The 21421-nt window shown below is 41.4% G+C and overlaps 1 protein-coding gene across 1 annotated transcript in view; it reads left to right on the forward strand.

The window, feature by feature from the left end:
• Positions 1-21421, forward strand: part of PPEF1 (protein phosphatase with EF-hand domain 1) — a 142692-nt gene that overhangs the window by 81430 nt on the left and 39841 nt on the right. Inside the window, exons 9-10 of the mRNA XM_047765102.1 lie at positions 7184-7298; positions 9514-9560. Coding sequence (XP_047621058.1) covers positions 7184-7298; positions 9514-9560 — 162 coding nt within the window. The remainder of the gene's footprint in view (positions 1-7183; positions 7299-9513; positions 9561-21421) is intronic.

Consider the following 21421-nt stretch of genomic DNA (forward strand, 5'->3'; position numbering starts at 1 on the left):
GGATATTGGTTTCTTTTTCTTCTTCTTGTGGTATCTTTAGTTGGCTTTGGTATCAGGGTAGTGCTGACTTCATGGAATGAGTTAGGACTTGTCTCCTTCTGTTCTTTTGAAAGAGTTTGAGAAGAATTGGTGTTACTTCTTTAAATGTTTCATAGAGCTCACCAGTGAAGCTGTCCGATCTTGCACTTTTCTTTGTTAGGAAATTTATGATTACTGATTCAGTCTCTACTTGTTCTAGATCCATTGAGATTTCCTGTTTCTTCTTGAATACGTTTTGATAATTTCTGTGTTTCCAGGAATTTGTCCATTTCATCTAAGTTATCTAATTCGTTAGTATACAGCTGTTCATAATATTCTCTTCCAGTTCCTTTTGTTTCTTTTAGGTCAGTGGTAATGTCACTATTTTCATTTCTGATTCTAGTTATTTGCATTCTCTCTCTCTCTCTCTCTCTCTTTTTCTTGGCTAGTCTAGGTAAAATTTTGTTGCTCTTTTCAAAGAATGAAGCTGGTTTTGCTGATTCTCTCTATTGTTTTCCTGTTTCTTATTTCATTTATCTGCACTCTAATCCTTATTTTCTTCTGCTGCTGGCTTTCACTTTAATTTCCTCTTCTTTTTCTAGGTCCTTAAGTGTTAAGTTAGGCTTTTCATTTGAAATCTTGTTTCTTAATGTAGGCATTCACAGCCATACATTTCTCTCGGAACATTGTTTTCACTGTATCCCATAAATTTTGATATGTTGTGTTTTCATTTTTGTTCATCTTTAAGTATTTTCTAATTTCCCATGTGATTTCTTCTTTGACCTGTCGATGGTTTAAGAGTATGTTGTTTAACTTCCACATATTTGTGAATTTTCCAGTTTTCCATCTGTTATTGTTTTCTAGTTTCATTCCATTGTGGTCAGAGAAGATACTTTGTATAATTTTAGTCTTTTAAAAATGTATTGAGTTTTGTTTTATGCCCTAACTTCTGGTCTCTCCTAGAAAATGCTCCATGTGCACTTGTTAAAAATATGTAATCTACTGTTGTTGGGTCGAATGTTCTATAGATGTCTCTTAGGTCTAGTTATGTGTGAGGTCTCTGAAGACTTTTCTTTTAGTCTGGGTTTAGCCAGTGTTTTGAAAGAGATTTCCCTGAACACCAAAAGCCATTCAGGAAGAAAGGAAGGGAGAGAGGGAAGGGGAGAAGGAGGTAGGAAGGAAGGAGGAAAGAGCAAAGAAAGGGAAAGGGGGAAAGAGAGAAAGAAAGAGAGAGGGGGTTTGGAGTTCCTTGGTGGCTCAGTGGGTTAAGGATCCAGCATTGTCACTGCTGTTGTGTGGGTTTGATCCCTGGCCTGGAAACTTCTGTATGCTGTGGGTGCAGCCAAAAAAACCAAAAAAGCAAACAACAGAAAGAGAGAAAGGGGAAGAAAAAGGGAGAGGGAAAGAAAGAAGAGAAGAGAAGGGAAGAAAGGAAAAATCTAGTCTTTGCAGATGGGCCATGTGCTTCTTCACTGCTTAGCCCTGCTGTTTACAAATTCATCTTAGCCCTAACTTTGTGCTTGTACTGAGCTGTTTTTTAAGTTGCTTTTTTCTTGATTTGGCATTTGCTTGGTTGCTACAAATGTTGACTGTTTTCCAGAGTTCTGATAGAGTTGGATCTGACAGGTTTTTTTGTTTGCTTTGGATTGATTTTTCAGTGTTTCTGTCAAGAGATGGGACTTGGAGAGACCTGCTCCATTATTTTCTTTCACATCACCCTGAAAGCCTCGTTCTTAGGTTAGGACCTTAAGGGCATACTGTAGGCATAAGAGTGAATGAGAAGTACTGTCTCTGTTGGAATGGAAGTGCAATTTTAAGTCATCTAATTCCTGAAATTGAATTGAGATCATTCTAGATAGCTCATGCTCCTAGCCATTTGCCAAAAGAAAATTTACATCCTCTCTGGAAGAAAATAAGTCTTCAGATTATTCAAGTTTTCATATACAGTGTCAAGAACTTAATATAAATGTTAACCAGGCACAGGAGGATACACATTTCATGAAAGAAAACAGAGGTAAATAACAAACAGTAGAAACAAATCTATAGAGTATTTAGATAGTGGCATTATCAGACTCAGAGTTTAAAATACACATGCTGGAGTTCCTGTTGTGGCTCAGCAGAAATGAATCTGACTAGTATCCATGAGGACGCAGGTTTGACCCCTGGCCTCGCTCAGTGGGTTAAGGATCCAGCATTGCCATGAGCTGTGGTATAGGTTGCAGACAGAGCTCAGATCCAGTGTGGTTGTGATTGTGGTGCAGGCCAGCAGCTACAGCTCTGATTCGACCCCTAGCCTGGGAACCGCCATATGCTGTGGGTGTGGCCCTAAAAAGACAAAAAATAAAATAAAATAAAAATGCTTAGGAATTACTGCTATGGCACAGTGGGTTAAGGATCCAGCACAGCTGCAGCTGTGGTGTAAGTTGCAGCTCTGGCTTGGATTCAGTCCCTGGCCTGGGAACTTCCATATGCCATGGGTTTGCCCCCCCCCCCCCCAAAATGCTTAATATGCTCAGGGAGGTAAAAGATATGACAAAAATCCAAGGAGCCATAATGGAAAAGAGAAATAAGCCAATTTTGATTTTATACAAATGACAAAATTTATGTTGTTAAGGGAAGAATGAAAGGTTCAACATAGTGTACAGTATGTTCCCATTTGTTAAAAAATTAATAAGCATTATGCTTTTATTTTAATGTTTAAATTTAATTTCTTTTTTTTTTATCTTTTGTCTTTTTTGTTGTTGTTGTTGCTATTTCTTGGGCCGCTCCCGTGGCATATGGAGGTTCCCAGGCTAGGGGTTGAATCAGAGCTGTAGCCACCGGCCTACGCCAGAGCCACAGCAACGCGGGATCTGAGCTGCATCTGCAACCTACACCACAGCTCACGGCAACGCCGGATCATTAACCCACTGAGCAAGGGCAGGGACTGAACCCGCAACCTCATGGTTGCCAGTCGGATTCGTTAACCACTGCGCCACGACGGGAACTCCTAAATTTAATTTCTATTTTAGAATATAGTTGATTTACAGTGGTTGTGTTAGTTTTAGGTGTACAGCAAAGTAACTCAGTTATACATATACATATATCCATTCCTTTTTGGATTGTTTTCCCATATAGGTTGTTACAGAGTATTGAGTATAGTTCGTGTGCTCTACAGTAGGTCCTTGTTGATTATCTGTTTAATATATAGTAGTGCGTATATGTTAATCCCAAACTCCTAATTTATTCCTCCCTCTGTATTTTGATTTCTTTAAGTTGAGATAAAATAAAATATATTGTTTTAACTAATATATTTGAAGTATATGATTGTTTTTTTAGTACATTCACAATGTTGTGCACCCATCACCCCTAATTCCAGAATGTGTTTATCAGCCTCAAACAGACCCTTGTACCCATTAAGCAGTCACTCCAAGTTCCCTCTTCTCCCTGGCCCCTGGTGACTGCTAGTTTACTTTCCGTCTCAACAGATTTGCCTCATCTGGACATTTGTTGTTGTTGTTGTCTTTTTTTTTTTTTTTTAAGGGCTGCACCCAAGGCGTATGGCAGTTCCCAGGCTAGGGGTTGAATTCGAGCTGTAGCCACTGGCCTACGCCACAGCCACAGCAACACCAGATCCAAGCCGCGTCTGCGACATATACTGCAGGTCATGGCAACGCCGGATCCTTAATCCACTGAGCGAGGCCAGGGATGGAACCTGCGTCCTCAAGGATGCTAGTCAGATTCATTTCCACCGAGCCATGACGGGAACTCCTAATCTGGACATTTTATGTAAATGGAATCATGTAATATGTAGCCTTTTGTGTCTGGCTTCTGCTTGGCATCATGTTTCAGGATTCATTCATGCTGTAGCATGTGTGCGTACCTCACTCCTACTTTTGGCTGAATAATATTCCTTTCTATGAATATACCACATTTTATTTAAGGGATTATATATTTATGTATATCTTTACATAGTCATATGTGATTATATTGATTTTTATATGCTTGCAAATGCATAGAATATTTTTCTGCTCAGATACTGGAGACACGCTTAGCAGTGGCTCTTTCTTGGAGGTAAAGGGGACCGAGGTCTAGGGAAGAAGGCAAATTGTTTTCACTGTCATACTCCTTTTTGCTGGTTAAATTTTTATTTCAACTGAAAAAATGAGGGTATTTTTTCCCGTTTAAAAAACTAGTTAATTTTTTTAAAAAAGAGATATCCTTTAAAAGTAGCATTTTCCTCCCTCACTGCCTTTACAAGAGTTTGATATTTTTATTTAAGTTGCCATTTAATCTGAATATGTTTATACACATAGAAATCAACATTTGAGTTAACTCTTTTGAGTGTATAATATTGCACTGGTCAGCACAATTACAATGCTATCGAAAGAAAAGTAGACTGGCTATTTATGGACTAATATTACCAAAGTGATTTTAGCCAATTGAAAAAGGACCCAGAAAAAAACTACTTTCATAATAGGAATTTTCTGTTGTTGCAGTATAGCCTCAATGAATATTTGTTAACTTAAAAAAAAAACCAACAAACCTGCCTTTTCAGACAGCAGTTATTCTCATTAGTGCTACAAATGGTCCAGAAAGTCTACAGTGGCCAAGTTAAGGTAACCCTGAAGCCAGTGTTGGCATCAGTAAATTAAATATACCAATTGAAATTAATCATTCTATAAAAATGTGTTGCCAGTTCCTTTAAGATGTGGATAAAGGTCCTTTGGGGCGGCTGGGTCGGGGGCGGGAGGAATATGGCTAAAGGAAAGTTCACATTCAAGATTTGACTCAGGTTGCAAATTGAATGGATTTAGAATGCTTTCGTGAGGAAAATCCTTAGCAATCCATTAGGTGTGGATAGACAGGAAATATGGGCTGCTCTCCACTAATCAACATTCAGGGGCCCTTTTCTTTCCTCCTAATTCTCACATTGCTTCAAATCCTGTCGCCAATTAAAAAAAAATTAATCTTGAAAATTCTCCAAACTTAAATTATATGTTTTTGGGGTCTGAGATAGAAAATAATATAATTCTCATAGCTAGGAAAATGGAAATTTAAGGATACCACGAGATAAGATTATTCCAAAGGGTTCCATCTGTCCTGAATCCCATACCTCAAATATTATCTGAACAATATGTAGATACGACCCCTCTGTCAGCCTCCAATAGTCTAAACCACCATGTCCAGTAGATACAATGTGAGCCACATAATTTAAAATCTTCTAGTAGTCAGTATTATAAAAACAAAAAGAAACAGGTGAAATTAATTATAATAATGTTACTCTAATGTATAAAATTATTTTAATACATAATCATAAGTTTTTAATGAGACATTTTCCCTTTTTTTTTGTCTTTTTTTTTTAGAGCCACAGCCACAGCATATAGAAGTTCCCAGGCTAGGGGTCGAATTGGAGCTGTGGCTGCAGCCACAGCAATGCGGGGTCAGAGCTGCGTCTGTGACCTACACTACAGCTCACAGCAATGCTGGATCCGTAACCCACTGAGCAGGGCCAAGGATCAAACCTGCGTCTTCATGGATACTAATCAGGTTCATTACTGCTGAGCCACAACAGCAACTTCATCCTTTTTTTTTGAAATACTAAGTCTTTGAAATCAGTGCGTATTTTGGGCTTATGTTGCATCTCAATTTTGACTAGCCCCATTTCGAGTGGCCAGTAGCCTCATGTGGTCAGTGGCTATTGCATGGGACAGTACAGGTGCCAACATTCCTGACCATAAAGTGGTATTAGCATCTGCTAAATTCGTATCCGCTGTATCACTTTTTGGATTACATAGTTGGAATGTTTTATAATTAAAAAAAGAATGATACACTGGATTTAAAAAACAAACAAAAAAGTCCGAGGCGGGGGTGGAGGAAACGCAGTAAATGTGTTCAAAACAATGCTGTCATCTGGAGTTCCCATCGTAGCGCAGTGGTTAACGAATCAGACTAGGAACCATGAGGTTGAGGGTTCAATCCTTGGCCTCGCTCAGTGGGTTAAGGATCCGGCATTGCCGTGAGCTGTGGTGTAGGTTGCAGACGCGGCTCGGATCCTGTGTTGCTGTGGCTGTGGTGTAGGCTGGCGGCTACAGCTCCGATTCGACCCCTAGCCTGGAAACCTCCATATGCCATGGGAAGTGGCCCTAGAAAAGGCAAAAAGACAAAACAAACAAACAAACAGAACAAACAATGCTGTCATCAACACTGTAACTGGAGGACAGCAAGGGCTGAGTAGTCATAATAGGAGGTGATCTGAGTGGTTTATTTGGGTTTGCAGGATGTTTTATACTTACACTTGTACATAGGTGTGTTTGCTGCCCTGTGAATTCACGTCTGTGCATCAAATATTGAGCCACCTGGAGCCCTTGGCTCAGGAGTCCCTTGGGAGCCGGTCTGGCTGCCTTGTGAGATCTCTTAACCCAGTGCCACCACCTCGTTCCCAGCCCAGGTGGCAGAAGGTCGCAATGCAAAGTAGCCCCTCTTGAACAGTTTCTCTGCTTCTCTTTTTCTTTCTTTCTTTCTTTCTTTTTTTTTTTTTTTTGTCTTTTTGTCATTTCTTGGGCCGCTCCCGCGGCATATGGAGGTTCCCAGGCTAGGGGTCTATTCGGAGCGGTAGTCACCAGCCTACGCCAGAGCCACAGCAACGTGGGATCCGAACCACGTCTGCTACCTACACCACAGCTCACGGCAACGCCGGATGGTTAACCCACTGAGCAAGGGCAGGGACCGAACCCGCAACCTCATGGTTCCTAGTCGGATTCGTTAACCACTGCGCCACGATGGGAACTCCTCTTTTTCTTTCTCCTTTTCTCTCCTTTCCCTTTTATTTTTTTGCCTGCATCTTTCCTCAGGGCAGGAGGGTGTCCTTTTTTTCCTGTCACCTCTCTTGGGCTCTAAGGATCAAGAATACTCAGGAATGTTCTGTGAATGGGTGACGTCAGTTAAGAACCTGAGAGAATAAACGTCCTAGGAACGCTTCATTCATTCATTCGGTTTACCCATCTCTCGTGAAGGCTTCTGTGCCAGATACTGGGCTAGAATCATCTAGTGAAGAAAAATGTAGAGATTGTCATGAACAATACCTACCTGACATGTGCTCGTATGTTCCACCTTTTTGCTTTCTGTGCACTCGTGCCTCTCTTCCTGGTTCATTTCGTCTCGTTCCTCTGCTCTGCCCTCACAGATACTTCATGCTTATTACGTCTTAGAGGTCCTCTTTGAAACCAAGAAGGTCCTACAGCAGATGCCGAATTTCACTCACACAAAAACTTCTCCCTCCAAAGAGATAACAATCTGTGGTAAGTTTCGGAGCGGAGGTGCCACATTCATATTGAGGTGCCTCTTGGTTCTACATCGTTGGCCTAACGTGAAAACTGTGTAAATGGGGCTGTGTTAAGGGAGAAGTGTGAATATAGAGTTATCTATCATGATAATACTGTTCCCCATCTTGTCTTTGTTTTGCACACCAGCTGGCAGGAATTAATTATGTGAGAAATTAAAGGCCTCATAGCTTTTTATAAAGGCAGGCAGCATTATAATAGAGAAAAACCATCCATGGGTGGAATAAGCGTTCTTTGCCCTCTGTCTAGCTCTCATTATCTTTGTTCCGTGTTGCTTTTTTGAGGGGGGGCCTCTGCACGCCATTTATGCTGGAAGAGAAAAGCCCAAGGCAGGGTGGAGATTAAACTCCTCTTTGCCCTCGGCTGCTGTTTTAGATTCTCCCAACTGGTCTCTGCAGCTTTTAGAAGAGTGGGAATGTCCCAGAAATCTGTTCCTTGTTCTTCTAAATAACACGAACTGAGATTTTGTTATCATATAGGCCAGCCTGGCAGGATATTGCTTCAAGAAGCAGTACACATTGAAATTCAACACAGTTGGTGCTCAGCATGCTTGCAACTGTCTGAGAATGGAGTGCGTGGAAGGAACAGCAATTCCCTCAACTTCTAATTAAGCCTTTGGGTTACAAAACAGTGATTGTTATTTTCCAAATCAGTTTTTTAGCCCATGTTTCTTTGACTCTGGCAGGTCAAAGTGGATTTGACAATCTACTTAAACCATTTCCATTTCCAGCCTCTGATAGTGGTGACAGGGTCTTGACAGAGCAGTACATGCTCCATGACCTGCCCTGACTCAGGCTTTTGAAGAGTCCTTAATGGTTTACTTCCAGCCTAATCAGGCCGCCACATCTCTGCCTAACACATGATGCATCTCAGCAGCAGGGATCTTTTATTCAAGGATCTTTTTCATGGAGATAAAGAATTTGGGGTCATGAGGCTTAGAAAGCCATGCCAACCCATGAAGCCTATGGAGCCAAGGCTAGATTTGTTCTCAGAGTGTAATATCATAGGCCAAACAGAGAGTGAGATCTGCTCCCATATGTTTCCAGGATACTTCCAGTTGCCATCGGAGACTTCTCTTTGCCTAAAAGGATCTTGAAGAAGACATGAATTAGTTAGAAGGCTTGTACGTCCTGGAGTGCTGGAGTTTTTACACTGAATGTTTCTTACCAAGACCATCTAGTCTATCCCCTGGTCTTATGGATGAAGTTGAGGCCCAGAGAGAAAAGTGTATGGCCTTCCATGCATTTCCATGTAGTAACTTGCCCCCCTCTCCCATCCTAGCTCACTTAGCTAGTTAGTGGCAGAGTGAGAATGAGAAATCAGATCCTCTGCATCCCATGTTAGAGCGAACCCCATTTCTGCTATCCCAACTCCCATCAGGCACCACTCTGACTGATGTTTCATTTTCCAGCATGAGACAAAAGCTAGGGAATGGATTGATTGGACATTGCATTTATTTAGGAGCCCTCCTGGAGTTCCCGTTGCAGCTCAGTGGGTTAAGAACCCGACATAGTGTCTGTGAGGATGCGGTACGTGGAAGGATCTGGCGTCGCCGTGAGCTGGTGTAGGTCGCAGACATGGCTCCGATCCCGAGTTGCTGTGGCTGTGGCCTAGGCTGGTGGCTACAGCTCCGATTGGACCCCTAGCCTGAGAACCTCCATGTGCCGTGGGTGTGGGCCTAAAAAGACAAAGAGACAAAAAAACCAAAAAACCAAAAAACTTTAGTTTTGAAGTGAGATAAAGTTGAGTTTGAATTCTAGCTCTGCTTCTTGGTAGCTGGGCAACTTTGCATAAGTTATTAATTACTCTGAGCCTCATTCATACAATGAGTGTGATGGAGATAATACCCATCTTAGAGAGTGGTTGTAAAGATTGAACCAGATAATTCATGTAAACCCTTAGTCTTGTGCTTGGCACAGAGAGAGCTAAGTGTAAATGGCAGGCGTGAATAGGTAATCGCAGCACTGGATGCTGTTCCCTCGAGGAAAGGGGACAGAGTTTCCATAGAGAACTGTGGAAACAAGCCGCCTGTTGAATTAATATCAGCATAGGGTAAAAATCTAATACCGTGAGAACACTTGGAGTCTATCAGCAGTAGTTCACTTTTTAGATTCTGTGCCAGGGCATTTTCTTTTTTTCTATTGAATAGCGATTTTTTTCATTTCATTTCCAGGTGATTTGCATGGGAAACTGGATGATCTTTTTTTGATCTTCTATAAGGTAAATTATTTTACTAAATATTTGCATTTTTGTTGGGGGAAGACAATCCTAGGGCAGAAAACAATATTAGTTTTATTAGGAATATGTATAAATATAGATGTAATAGGACAGTTTTTATCCAAGAAAGTCAAAGATTTGTTTTTCACACATTATGCAAAAATTTTTAAAAACTCTAATTTGTCTTTATTTAATATTATTGTTATCTGTACATCCATTAGGATTTGTACCTGATTGTATTTATGTTCTTTATTATGTGGTAAATGTTTGGATGGCACCGGATAGGGAAGGGAGCAGTCCGTTTTATTTTACTGTTATTTTGTTCCGAAGTAAGCATGCCACAGCTCTCTCCTCCAGTGGGCACTTGTCATGCAGGAAAGGAGTCCCCCAGAGTAAGTCACGAACCACTCTCTTCTCCACCCTGATTCATCCTTGCCTGGCTGAGTTGTTCTTCCAGGGCTCCGATTCTTGGCTTGTTTGGTTTCATTCGTGGGAGCTTGTACAGAGGGCACAGAGCAGTATGGCATCTTTTGATTGGATTCATTTCTCTCTGAGCCAGCAGTTGTAACCTGAATGTTTGCTTCTGGGACGATGCATGCTTCTGGGACGATCCACTTCTACAAAAATGGATTCTGAGGTGACCTCTGCCTTGACAGTGGTACTCCTTTATCTCTCTTTTTGATGAATGTGTCATCCCGCAATTAACATGTTGAATAACTGGACACAGCAGAGGTGTTTCAGAGGGCCTGAAAGGAAATATAGTCTGATTATTATGATGGGGAATCAGGTTTTTTTTTTTTTTTTGTCTTTTTGCCATTTTCTTGGGCCGCTCTCGCTGGCATATGGAGGTTCCCAGGCTAGGGGTTGAATCGGAGCTGGAGCCACCAGCCTACACCAGAGCCACAGCAACGCGGGATCCGAGCCGCGTCTGCAACCTACACCACAGCTCATGGCAACGCCGGATCGTTAACCCACTGAGCAAGGGCAGGAATTGAACCCTCAACCTCATGGTTCCTAGTCGGATTCGTTAACCACTGCGCCACGATGGGAACTCCGGGAATCAGTTTTAACTCTTTGGGGAATGTGGGCGCTTGAGGAAGCCTCATAACATCCATGACCCTTCATTTTTTTTGGGGGGGGGACTGCGATATTCTTTTCAAAAAAATTTTTTGAAGCATTGTCGATTTACAATATTGTGTTAGTTTTGGGTGTATAGGAAAGTGATTCAGATATATATACCTGAGACTGTGCTATACAGCAAATCCTTGTTGTTTATCTATTTTATATATAGCAATGTGTATCTATTGATCCCATACTCCTAACTTATCCTTCCCTCCTTTCCTCTTTGGTAACCATGACTTTGATTTCTGTCTGTACTATGTTTCTGTTTTGTAAATAAATTCATTTGTATTTTTTTTAGATTCCACATATAAGTGATATCATATGATATTTATGTTTCTCCGACTTATTTTACTTAGATGATAATCTCTAGGTCCATCCACGTTGCTGCAAATGGTATTATTTCATTCTTTCTTATGGCTGAGTAGTATTCCATTGTATGTATGTACCACATCTTCTTTATTCATTCATCTGTTGATGGACACTTAGGTTGCTTCCATATCTTGGCTATTGTAAATAGTGCTGCTGTGAACATTGGGGTGCATGTGTCTTTTTGAATTAGAGTTTTTGTCTTTTCTGGATAGATGCCCAGGTGTGGGATTGCTAGCTCATATGGTAGCTCTGTTGATAAGTTTTTAAGGAACCTCCATACTGTTCTCCACAGAGGCTGTACCAACGTACGTTCCCACCAACAGAGCAGGAGAGTTCCCTTTCTCCACACCCTCTCCCGCGTTTATTACTTTAGACTTTGATCATGGCCATTTTGACCAGTGTGAGGTAGTTTTGATTTGCATTTCTGTAAAAATTAGAGATGTTGAGCATCTTTTCACTTGGCTGTTGGCCATCTGTACGTCTTCTTTGGAGAGATACCTATTTGGGTCTTTGGTTGCAGTATTCTTTAGCTTCCCCGCATAGGAGGTTGCCTTATGAATAAAGTAACATAAATATCCAAAAGCATTTTTTAATGTACTAAATTATAATAGAAATGCAAGGTTTTCATTTTATTCATTGGAAGGGAATGGAGCAGGAAGCCCAGGAGTGGATGAAGGGAGAGATTCAGTTGAGACTGCATAACCTAAGTGGGGTCTAGGGCCTCATAGCCAGAGAGTGGGATCAGAGGAGAGAGGAGGCGGCCAGGTCGTGCGCTGGTGTCAGGAAGTCCAGCCAGAGGTTTGCTGCCTGGAGACTGAGGGTGCTGGGGAATAGAGCAGTTTTGGAGAGCAGCCGCGCAATCCAGTCTGGGCAGGGAAGGAAGAGAGGCCAGGATGACAACCAGCTGGGAGAAATGGGAGGAACGAAGGCTCGCCATGCTCTCTGAGGTCAGGGAGCAGGCCGACAGGGGTGAAGGCCCAGGCAGCAGAATGGGTGGGAAGTTGCAGGGGGCGTAAGTCCTCGGGGATGAGTGGGTCCAAGGCGGAGTCCAGAATGTGGGTGGCTGAAGTGAGTGAAAGAGAGTACTGGAGACGAGCAGGCCACGCCTGAGGAAAGCAAGCGTGTTCAGTGAGCGGGCCATCGGGCTGAGCGAGGAGGAGCGGGAAGGAAATTTAGCCAGAGTTCATAGGCTCTGAAGGAGGAGAGGCTCTGACCTGAGACTGGCAAAGTGTCGGTCTCTTGGTGGCTCTGAGGAGCAGATGGACCCCTCCCTCCCAGCTCCAGGCCTCGAAGTCCCCATGCCGTGGAGGAGAAGGTCCTTTCCGTCCAGAGGGCCGCAGGAGTCGGGGAGGGAGGCCTGCATTTCCAGAGAGACGTCTTTCTGAGTGAGCTAAGGGCAGAAGGGAGTTTATTTACACGGGTTGAGGGATGGCATTTGTTTACCTCTACTTAACACCATATACATGTGCAGAAGTTTAGCCCTGCTGCTTTCGGCAATTACAGTCCAGGGAAGGAGCTGCCGATGGAGGTCTGAGGGGAATAACCACAACGGGAAATCTGGCCATTATTTCTCTAGATGTTTGGGGGAATATGCAAAAGGGAAAATAGTTGAGCAAATTCAATGGGAAAAGTGGCAATTAGGAAGGGAAATTTCTCAGGAGGGCCTTGAAGATATTAAGGTGTGATCTGGGAGAGGACTCTGGAGTAGCCAGATGCACAGAGAGAAGGCTTCTTTAATTCCATTGGCAAAACTGTATGGAATATATAAAACCGGAAGGTGCTCATGTAAAGATTGAACAGGAGGAGGTGGGTGGTAAGAAGGACTATAAAAAGGACTAAAGGTGAAATTATAGCACTCACATGAAAGCAAGAAATATTTTGAGAGGTAACCAATGCCGGTGTTCGGGAAGTAGGGATTGAGAGCCCGGTGATGAAAGAGTCAGGCTCTGTTATTTGGGATGGATTCGGTAGCGGAGGTGAGAGGGATGTTTGGGAAGTAAAAGTCCGCAAGCGCCACGAGTTAGGATTTTAGCAGGCTTGCATGAGAAGCAGGTAAAATGTACCTTGGATATGGATATGGATGTGCCAGAATCTTGAAATTGCCTAGTTTAAAAAAGGAAACGGATGGAAGAGCCGTTGGTGACAGCAGGCTTCCACTTTAAGAAGCTGGGCAAGTGTTGTAGTTAGTGGTGTGTGGGAAGGGACAAGGACCTGGTGGAGGGTGAGGCACTTAGCTTGTGGGCGATGAGTGGCCTGAGTTCGAGGCTGGGGAAGGAAAGGGCAGGACGCAGAGATGTCTCCAGAAGCTCTGCTGTGTGAGGATCCCTATCTAATGCGACAGCATTTTTCCTTTTTCTGTCTTTCTCTCTTTTTTTTTTTTTTTGGCCGCACTCACAGCATGTGGAAGTTCCTGAGCCAGGAAATGAACCTGCACCACAGCAGTGATCCGAGCCACTGCAGTGACAATGCCGCATCCTTAACTTGCTGAGCCGCAAGAGAACTCCTGTCTCATTTTTTATTCGAAGTTTAAATGAAGACTGATGTTAGCACAAGTAGAGTGGAGCCTAAAACCATGAACACAAAATGTTTTGGAAACAGTGTTTCTACGTGAATACAAATGACAGTGATATCCCACCTCTCCAGAGGACAGACTTATCTTCACTTGTCACTCCTGCTGTGCCAAGCCCAGAATGAAGTAAGAAGAGTCTCTCAGCTCTTGAAATCATTGTCAGAAATCCACTGAATTTTACTCACAGGACAGGGCCTGGGCCCTTGCTCAGTGACCCTTGAGCATATCGCAGGCAAAGCTTAGCTGATGCATTGTTCTGAAAAGTTTGCCTGTCTGGTTGCCCACGCAGCTTAGGGAATGGGAGAGAAAAGGCAAAAGTGAGATGGAATGAGAGCAATGAAAAGTAAAGCTCTTTCTGGCAGTAAGAGGAGGGCTCTCACCCTAACAGTGAGGGAGAAATGGAGCAGTGCCCGTCTCAGCTGTGCCTGGGGTTGATGAGCCCGCGTGGTCAAGAAGGTTTGAAGTTGGGTGGTGTACGCTCCGTTAAGATGTAAAAAGGACAAGTGGTACCTCTTTAGAACTCCTATCCAAAATGGTTAAAGTAATTTAAAAACACATTTTAGCTTTTCAAGGAGTGAGCTTCACCGATCTGGAAAATTCATTTCGGCACTGCCGCAGTATGAGTGAACATCACTGTTGGGTCTTAGGTGCAAAAGGATGCGAGAGCATGAAAAGAAAAAAAAAAAAAGAAAGAAGGATTAGTCAAGAGAAGAGTGAGGGGCCAGGAGGCAAATGAAGAGCACAGGAAAACCATCCTAAATAATGGAAGAGGCGGCCAGTGGCGGGTTTCTCTTGTGGCATCAGATACAAAGCTGGCCGGCCCAGGGCTGACGGCAAGAGCTCCCTGTGACCACAGCAAACCTTGATTGTTTCAGGGAATGGTAGCATTTCTGTGATGGTGGCTGATTCTCCCTGCGATACTCAGTATATTCACAGTGTGTTAAATCCTGGTTACACATAATGCCCCGAGGGGGGTGCTCTTCTCTGCTTCATTCAGGGGAGCACACGGGCTCGAGCCACCGTGGTGTAAGTCATGGGTTTGCCATCATCTTGAGAAGCAGCTAGTGACCATGCTTGAACTGATGATTTATTATTTCATTTATCAGAAGTACCAGCTTATCCCTATTTTATTTATTAATTTATTTAAATTATTCAAGTTCTATTTGAACCTCAATTTTGAGGACTAGATTGGCAAACTCTATCCTGTTGGAGATTTTTCGAGCTGTAAATGACCAAAGGTTATGCTATACTCTGAGTCCTCTCCATCAACCCAAAAGAGAACCTAGGGAAACTTTGGCCATCAAATTAAGGCAAATTGTAATTCATCTTTCACCTGGTGATTTGCTAGATAATTTCTTCCTCGTTACTACTTTTTTGTGGTGTAGAGTAAGTAGGCTGCAGGGCTGGGGCTGGCCCAAGGCCACCCAAAGGGCACAGCCTGAGAGGGAGAGTTATAATGTAGCATCGCTGAGATGCCTTGCCATAGTACCCTCTTCATCCAAGTGGCTTTGATTCAAGACTTCTGTTGTTACAACTGATCATATGCAGAAGTGCATCTGTCCACTAATTTATTCATTCAATCAACTTTTATCTAGTCCTTGCACTATGTAAAAACTGTGGCAAGGTACAAAGATGAATATGACATTCATTCATTTCACATATATTTATTAAATACCTGTTATGAATGCGTACTCTGCTAAGGGTCGGTGATGCAGTATGACTGAGATGTAGTTTTGGCCCCAAAGACATCACAGTTTAGTAGGTAGGTCAACTAAATAAAAGACAAGACAGTTCAGGGTGGGACATGTTGTAATCGGGGTAAGCGAGATTCCAAGGAAGCACATTGCAGGCACCCAAGTCACGGAAGACTTCCTGGAGGAGGTGCCATTTAAGACACTCCATTCAGAGTTTTACTAATTTACTAAGTGCTTAAAGCATGAGGGAAAGTTTTGGAAGATCAGAAAAGATTTTATTCTCACACACTTTTGGTGGTGTGCTGCAAAAAATGATGGGATCCATACCAATATTTGTTTTTGATCATTTTGGCGTCTTTGGTCTCTTTAATATTTGGTTGTCCTTAAAAATTGTAGCATTTAGCATCTTAAGAAGACCAAGCTAAGCATTTTCAGCTCACAATCCTATCTGGATTTGAAAGGAATTCTTTCCTTTGGGAGTGACGCGATTACCCATGACACGCCTTTGCCAAAAGGGCATCTCAACTTTATATGGTTTCAAATACCATCGAGTAAAGCAATTTACATGACGTTAGTTTAGGTCATATTTTTAGACTTTATTTTCTGAAAAGGTTAATTTTAATCAGTCACTCTTGCTTAATTAGAGTGACCAATTTGGAATACTTCGTTCAGAGCCTTAGTCTTGCTAAAAATACAAGACATTTTTCCTCATTGAATAGGAAGCTTGAAATTTTAGACCACGTATTGGCGAGTTAGTTTGTTAAATTGACACTGTGCGTGGAGACCTCCTGCACTTGCAAAAGAGATGCGCACGGACAGAGAGACGCTAATTAACTCTCAACTCTGCGGGTGTCATTAGCGATGCTGTCCGTGGAAGCCACTCGGCCTTGTTTTCCTCCCTCTCTCTCTCCTCAACGGCTTCCACCCCGCCCTTTGTGCCCCCAAATTTCCAGCCGTGAAGGTCATGAAATATTTCGTTTTTCTCTGTCATCGATATGCTTCCCACTGCCACAGTAGTCAATGCTTTACCTTTTGTGAATAAGGCAGTATGTTAAATCAGAACAGACCTCTAAAATAGAGTTTGCAAAAGAAATCAAAATTAAAACAATGTAGAATTGAGGTCCAGAGGTTATTGTTTGATGTGCCTTGGGAAAATGTCCAAAAAAAAAAAAAAAAAATTACAGCAACTTCTAGATATCTTATGTAAAATACTTTAGTGGGAGTAGGTCTCTGTGTCTCTGTTCAGGTTAATTAATTGTGATCTACTATTCTCCCCCCAAGCAGGTCATCTAATGCTGGTCAGAGTTGTAGTTACCCTGGGTTTTCTATATTTGTCAGCTGTGTCATAGATGGTTTGTTGTCTATGAGTTGCAGAATAAGCCAGAGAATTTGGTTTACTGGAACCGAGTGACGGTTGGGTTCACTCAGCAGCAGTTTTGCTTCTTTAAAGGAAATCCAGAGAAACCGCAATAGCCAGCAGCCTAAATATCCTAGGGACCCATGTGCCAGGAGACTTAGCTCTTCATCTTTTTATCTGTTCTCCAGTTCTCCTATTATTCTAAGACTAAAATGTGTTTGAACTCAGACCATATAAAGTAATATGACTAGTCCTAGAAGAACAGGGCAGATCTTATACATCCAAAAAGTCTTGCCTTCTTTGAAGCAGTTGCCTTGAGAGGCTCAGCACTTACAGGAATTCAGTATGTATTTAGGACTCCTCTTAGAATCACTTTCAGAGACGGTGACATTTTCTATTGAAAGAGCTTCATTATCACAAATTTTAATCTTTTGAAGATACATGATTTTTTTGAAAAGGTTAAAACTTATTGGGTGTCAGCAGTGCCGTTTGAGGTGGATGGCTTAGCAGACCATTACTATTTGGGGCTTAAAATTAGGTTTGACTAAAGAAATTCACTGTTTATTGCCCATAGAAAGGTGAAATGCCTACAAAGTTTGGTTTAACTGGAGATGAGAAATTCTGCCAGAAAATTGGTCATCCCAGTGGAAAACATGTTTATGTCTCTGTCAAATTGTGACTGTTGCTTTTCTCAAACCGATCTTATGAAATGAATGGGAGAGATTTACATCTTTCTCTGTGGTTTGAAACGTAAATCCTTTGTTCTCAAACTTGGCTGTGCATTGTAATCACCTGAAGAAATGGGAAAATAGGAGTTCCCGTCGTGGCGCAGTGATTAACGAATCCGACTAGGAACCATGAGGTTGCGGGTTCGGTCCCTGCCCTTGCTCAGTGGGTTAACGATCCGGCGTTGCCGTGAGCTGTGGTGTAGGTTGCAGACGTGGCTCGGATCGCGCGTTGCTGTGGCCCTGGCGTAGGCCGGTGGCTACAGCTCCGATTCGACCCCTAGCCTGGGAACCTCCCTATGCCGCGGGAGCGGCCCAAGAAATAGCAACAACAACAACAGCAATAACAACAACAAAAAAGACAAAAAAAAAATAAATAAAATAAAAAATAAAAAAAAAGAAATGGGAAAATAACTTCTGATATCTGAGTCCTAGTCCTAGAGATTCTGATGGACACCTAGGGACTTTAAAAAGTTCCCCATAATCAACAAGATGCGACTGTATAGCATAAGGGACTATAATCAATGTCCATGATAAGCCATAACGGAAAAGAATATTTTTAAAAAGGCTGTATGTATATGTGTTTGTATATATATAGTTATATAATGTATGTGTAACTGAATCGCTTTGCTGGACAGCAGAAATTAATACAATATTGGAAATCAACAATACTTCAACTAAAAGTATCAGTGACAAAAAAAAAAAAAAAAAAAAGCTCCCCAAGTGATTCTAATGTGCTGCCAAGGATGGGAATTGTTGGTTTAAATAACATTCAGGAGTTCCCGTCGTGGCGCAGTGGTTAACGAATCCGACTAGGAACCATGAGGTTGCGGGTTCGGTCCCTGCCCTTGCTCAGTGGGTTAACGATCCGGCGTTGCCGTGAGCTGTGGTGTAGGTTGCAGACGTGGCTCGGATCCCGCGTTGCTGTGGCTCTGGCGTAGGCCGGTGACTACAGCTCCGATTCAACCCCTACCCTGGGAACCTCCATATGCCGCGGGAGCGGCCCAAGAAATAGCAACAACAACAACAACAACAACAACAATAACAACAACAAAAGACAAAAAAAAAAAACAAACATTCAAACCATTTGCTATTGGAAATTGAGATGGAGCTCTGGTATAAAGCTACATGCAGCCAATGCACTTTTTAAGTGTTCTACTTCTTTTGAATGTTTTGGTAGCTTCTAATTCTCAAGAAAATCCTCCATTTCTCTAAATTGTCAAAGTACATTTCCACAAGTACCGATATTGTATTGTCTCTCTACATAATTTTAACATTTATTTCTCTATGTCTTTGTCTTTTTTCTAGTCTTTAACCTTTGTTTTTTTTCTAGTCTTTAATCTTATTTTTTATTCTCTTTTTTCACTTACCTTCAGTCAGGCTCATGATGAGTTTTATCAGTTTTCATCAATTTTATTGATTCTTTCAAAGAATCACCCTTTGGATTATGTATCTTTCGTGTCATTAATTTCATTAAATAATCTTTATTTGATTGATTTTATCGTTCTTTTTCTAATGTCTTAAGATGAATACGGTCTTCCACGAGCATCTTCTTTAATAACGAAGGCATTTAAGGCTGTATATCTTTTCTAATTTTAATTTTAACTGAGCCTTCTATTGAACTTGTAATGGTTATTAATTTCCTCTTTGATCCAGTGGTTAACACTACAGTTTTTAATTTCCAAGGGTCTTAATTCAAAGAAGCTAAACTTTTTTGAATCGTATTTTTATTTACCTCAAATTTTATTGGATTATGATATGAGAATGGGTCCTATGAAATGTTTCTTATTTTTAATTTCTTAAGGATTTTTTTGAAATCAAGTATATGATTGATTCTCATGAAGCCTTCATGGAGAAATGAAAAATTAATTAAATTCTGTATTGATAGGTTGCAGAGTTCTTCATATATCTATCTATGTCTTAAGTTCATTAGTTACTCAGTTGACCCTTGAACAATGTCAGAGTTAATCCACTTATAACCTAGAGTCGGCCCTCCTTATCCACAGTTCCTCTGTGTCTGCAGATTCAACCAACCACAGATCATGTAACACTGTAGTACTTGCTATTGAAAAATATCTGTGTTTAAGTGGGCCCTTGCAGTTCAAATCCTCATTGTTCAAGGATAAACTGTATATTCAATTTTTCCACCTGTATCTTTCTAAATATGTGTATTATATATAGCTGCGTAACAAATTCCCCCAATACGTAATGGTTTAAAACTGCAAACATTTAGTATCTCACAGCTTCTATGGATCAGAAATGTGAGTGCAGCTTAGCTGGGTGATTCTGGCTTAAGGTCTCTCATGAGCTGACAGTTAAGCTATTGTTCAGAGCTGCTGTCATCTGTTAGGTTGTCTGAGACTGGCAGACCCATTTCTAAGATTGCCGACTTACATGTCTGGCTCTTGGCATTTCAGTTCCTTGCTGGCTGTTGGCAGAATAGCCACATGGGCCTCTCCACAGGGTATCCGAGTATTCTCATGACATAGCAGCTAGCTTTCCCCACAGTGAGTGATCCAAGAGAAAAAGCAGATAGGAAGCTACAGTGTCTTTTAATGACTTCATCTCCAAAGTTGTACTCCATTGCGTCAGCTTTTCCTTCTTTCTTTTTTTTTTCTCATTCATTCCTTAGAAACAAATCACTAAGACGAGCCCACATTCAAGGGGAGGTAAATTCAGCTTCACCTTTTTTTTTTCCTTTTTATGGCCACACCTGCAGCATATGGATGGTCCCAGGCTAGGGGTTGAATTGGAGCTGTAGCTGCAGGCCTACGCCACAGCCACAGCAACACCAGATCCGAGCCACATCTGCGATCTATGCCACAGCTTGCAGGAACACTGGACCCATAACCCACTGAGTGAGGCCCGAGATCCAACTCCCATCCTCACAGATTCTTAACCTGCTGAGCCACAATGGGAACTCCTGGCCTTTATCTTTTAAAGCAAGTGTCAAATAATTTGTGGACCTTATTTTCAATCAGTAATTCAATCCAAATAATTTACTGTGTTTGTATTTTTAAAACATTTCCTTTTGCAATTATAGTAGCTAAATATATGAAACAAAAACTTGTTCTTTTGTTTATTGAATGCTAGTTCATGAATTGTATCTTCTTTATAAAGTACTTGTTATTATGATGTAATGTTGTTTTGTGTTTAGTACTCTTTTTTTCTTTAAGGTGTGCCCATGGCATGCAGAAGTCCCTAGGGCCAAGGAACGAGCCTCCATCACAGCAGTGACAATGCCTAACCCTTAACCATTAGGCCACCAAGGAACTCTCTGCCGAGCACTTTCAGTATTAAATTCCACTTTGTCTAATACTAATATTTGCATTTTTGCTTTTTCTTTGTTGCATTTACCTTGTTTTCAACCTCCCTTTATTTTTTTCATGTATATTTCTCATAAACTATACATACCTGAGTTTTGTGTTTTAATGTAGTCTGATGGTCTTGGTATTTTAATAGCAGAATTTAGCCCACTCATATTTAGTATAACAACAGATATTTTTGAAAAATGTCCTATTCTACTTTGTTTGCTATTTATTTCAGTTTGTTTCATCCTTCCCCCTTTCTTTTTGCTATCTTGGTGAAGTTTTTCAAAATTGTTTTCTTTGGATTTTTACATCCTTTTCCATTCTCTAGTTGTTATTTTTCCATTTCTGACATTTCTAATAAATAATTATGTGTGTATAGTTCTCAGATAGGTATAACTTCATTCTTCCACCATTATCCACTCTGTTCTCCAGTAAGATAAATGTATTTCTTTTCACACTTCACAGGTACATCCCCCATTCAGGTTTGTAGATAATTTTAAAATTTTTAGAGAATTTTACTTTTCTGCCTTCACATCCCCTGCAAATCCTTAGCTATTGCTCATGCCATAGCATAAGCTAATGGTTCTTGACCATTACTAGGTTTCCTTTACAGTATATCTTTTCTACCTCTGGAATCCTTGCTTATACTTAAGTACAACTTCCACATTATTGGTATTGATTTATATTTAATTACATGCTACAAGATTTATTGTTCAC

This window comes from Phacochoerus africanus, chromosome X (genome assembly GCF_016906955.1).
Source record: "Phacochoerus africanus isolate WHEZ1 chromosome X, ROS_Pafr_v1, whole genome shotgun sequence".
NCBI classification, from domain to species: domain Eukaryota; kingdom Metazoa; phylum Chordata; class Mammalia; order Artiodactyla; family Suidae; genus Phacochoerus; species Phacochoerus africanus.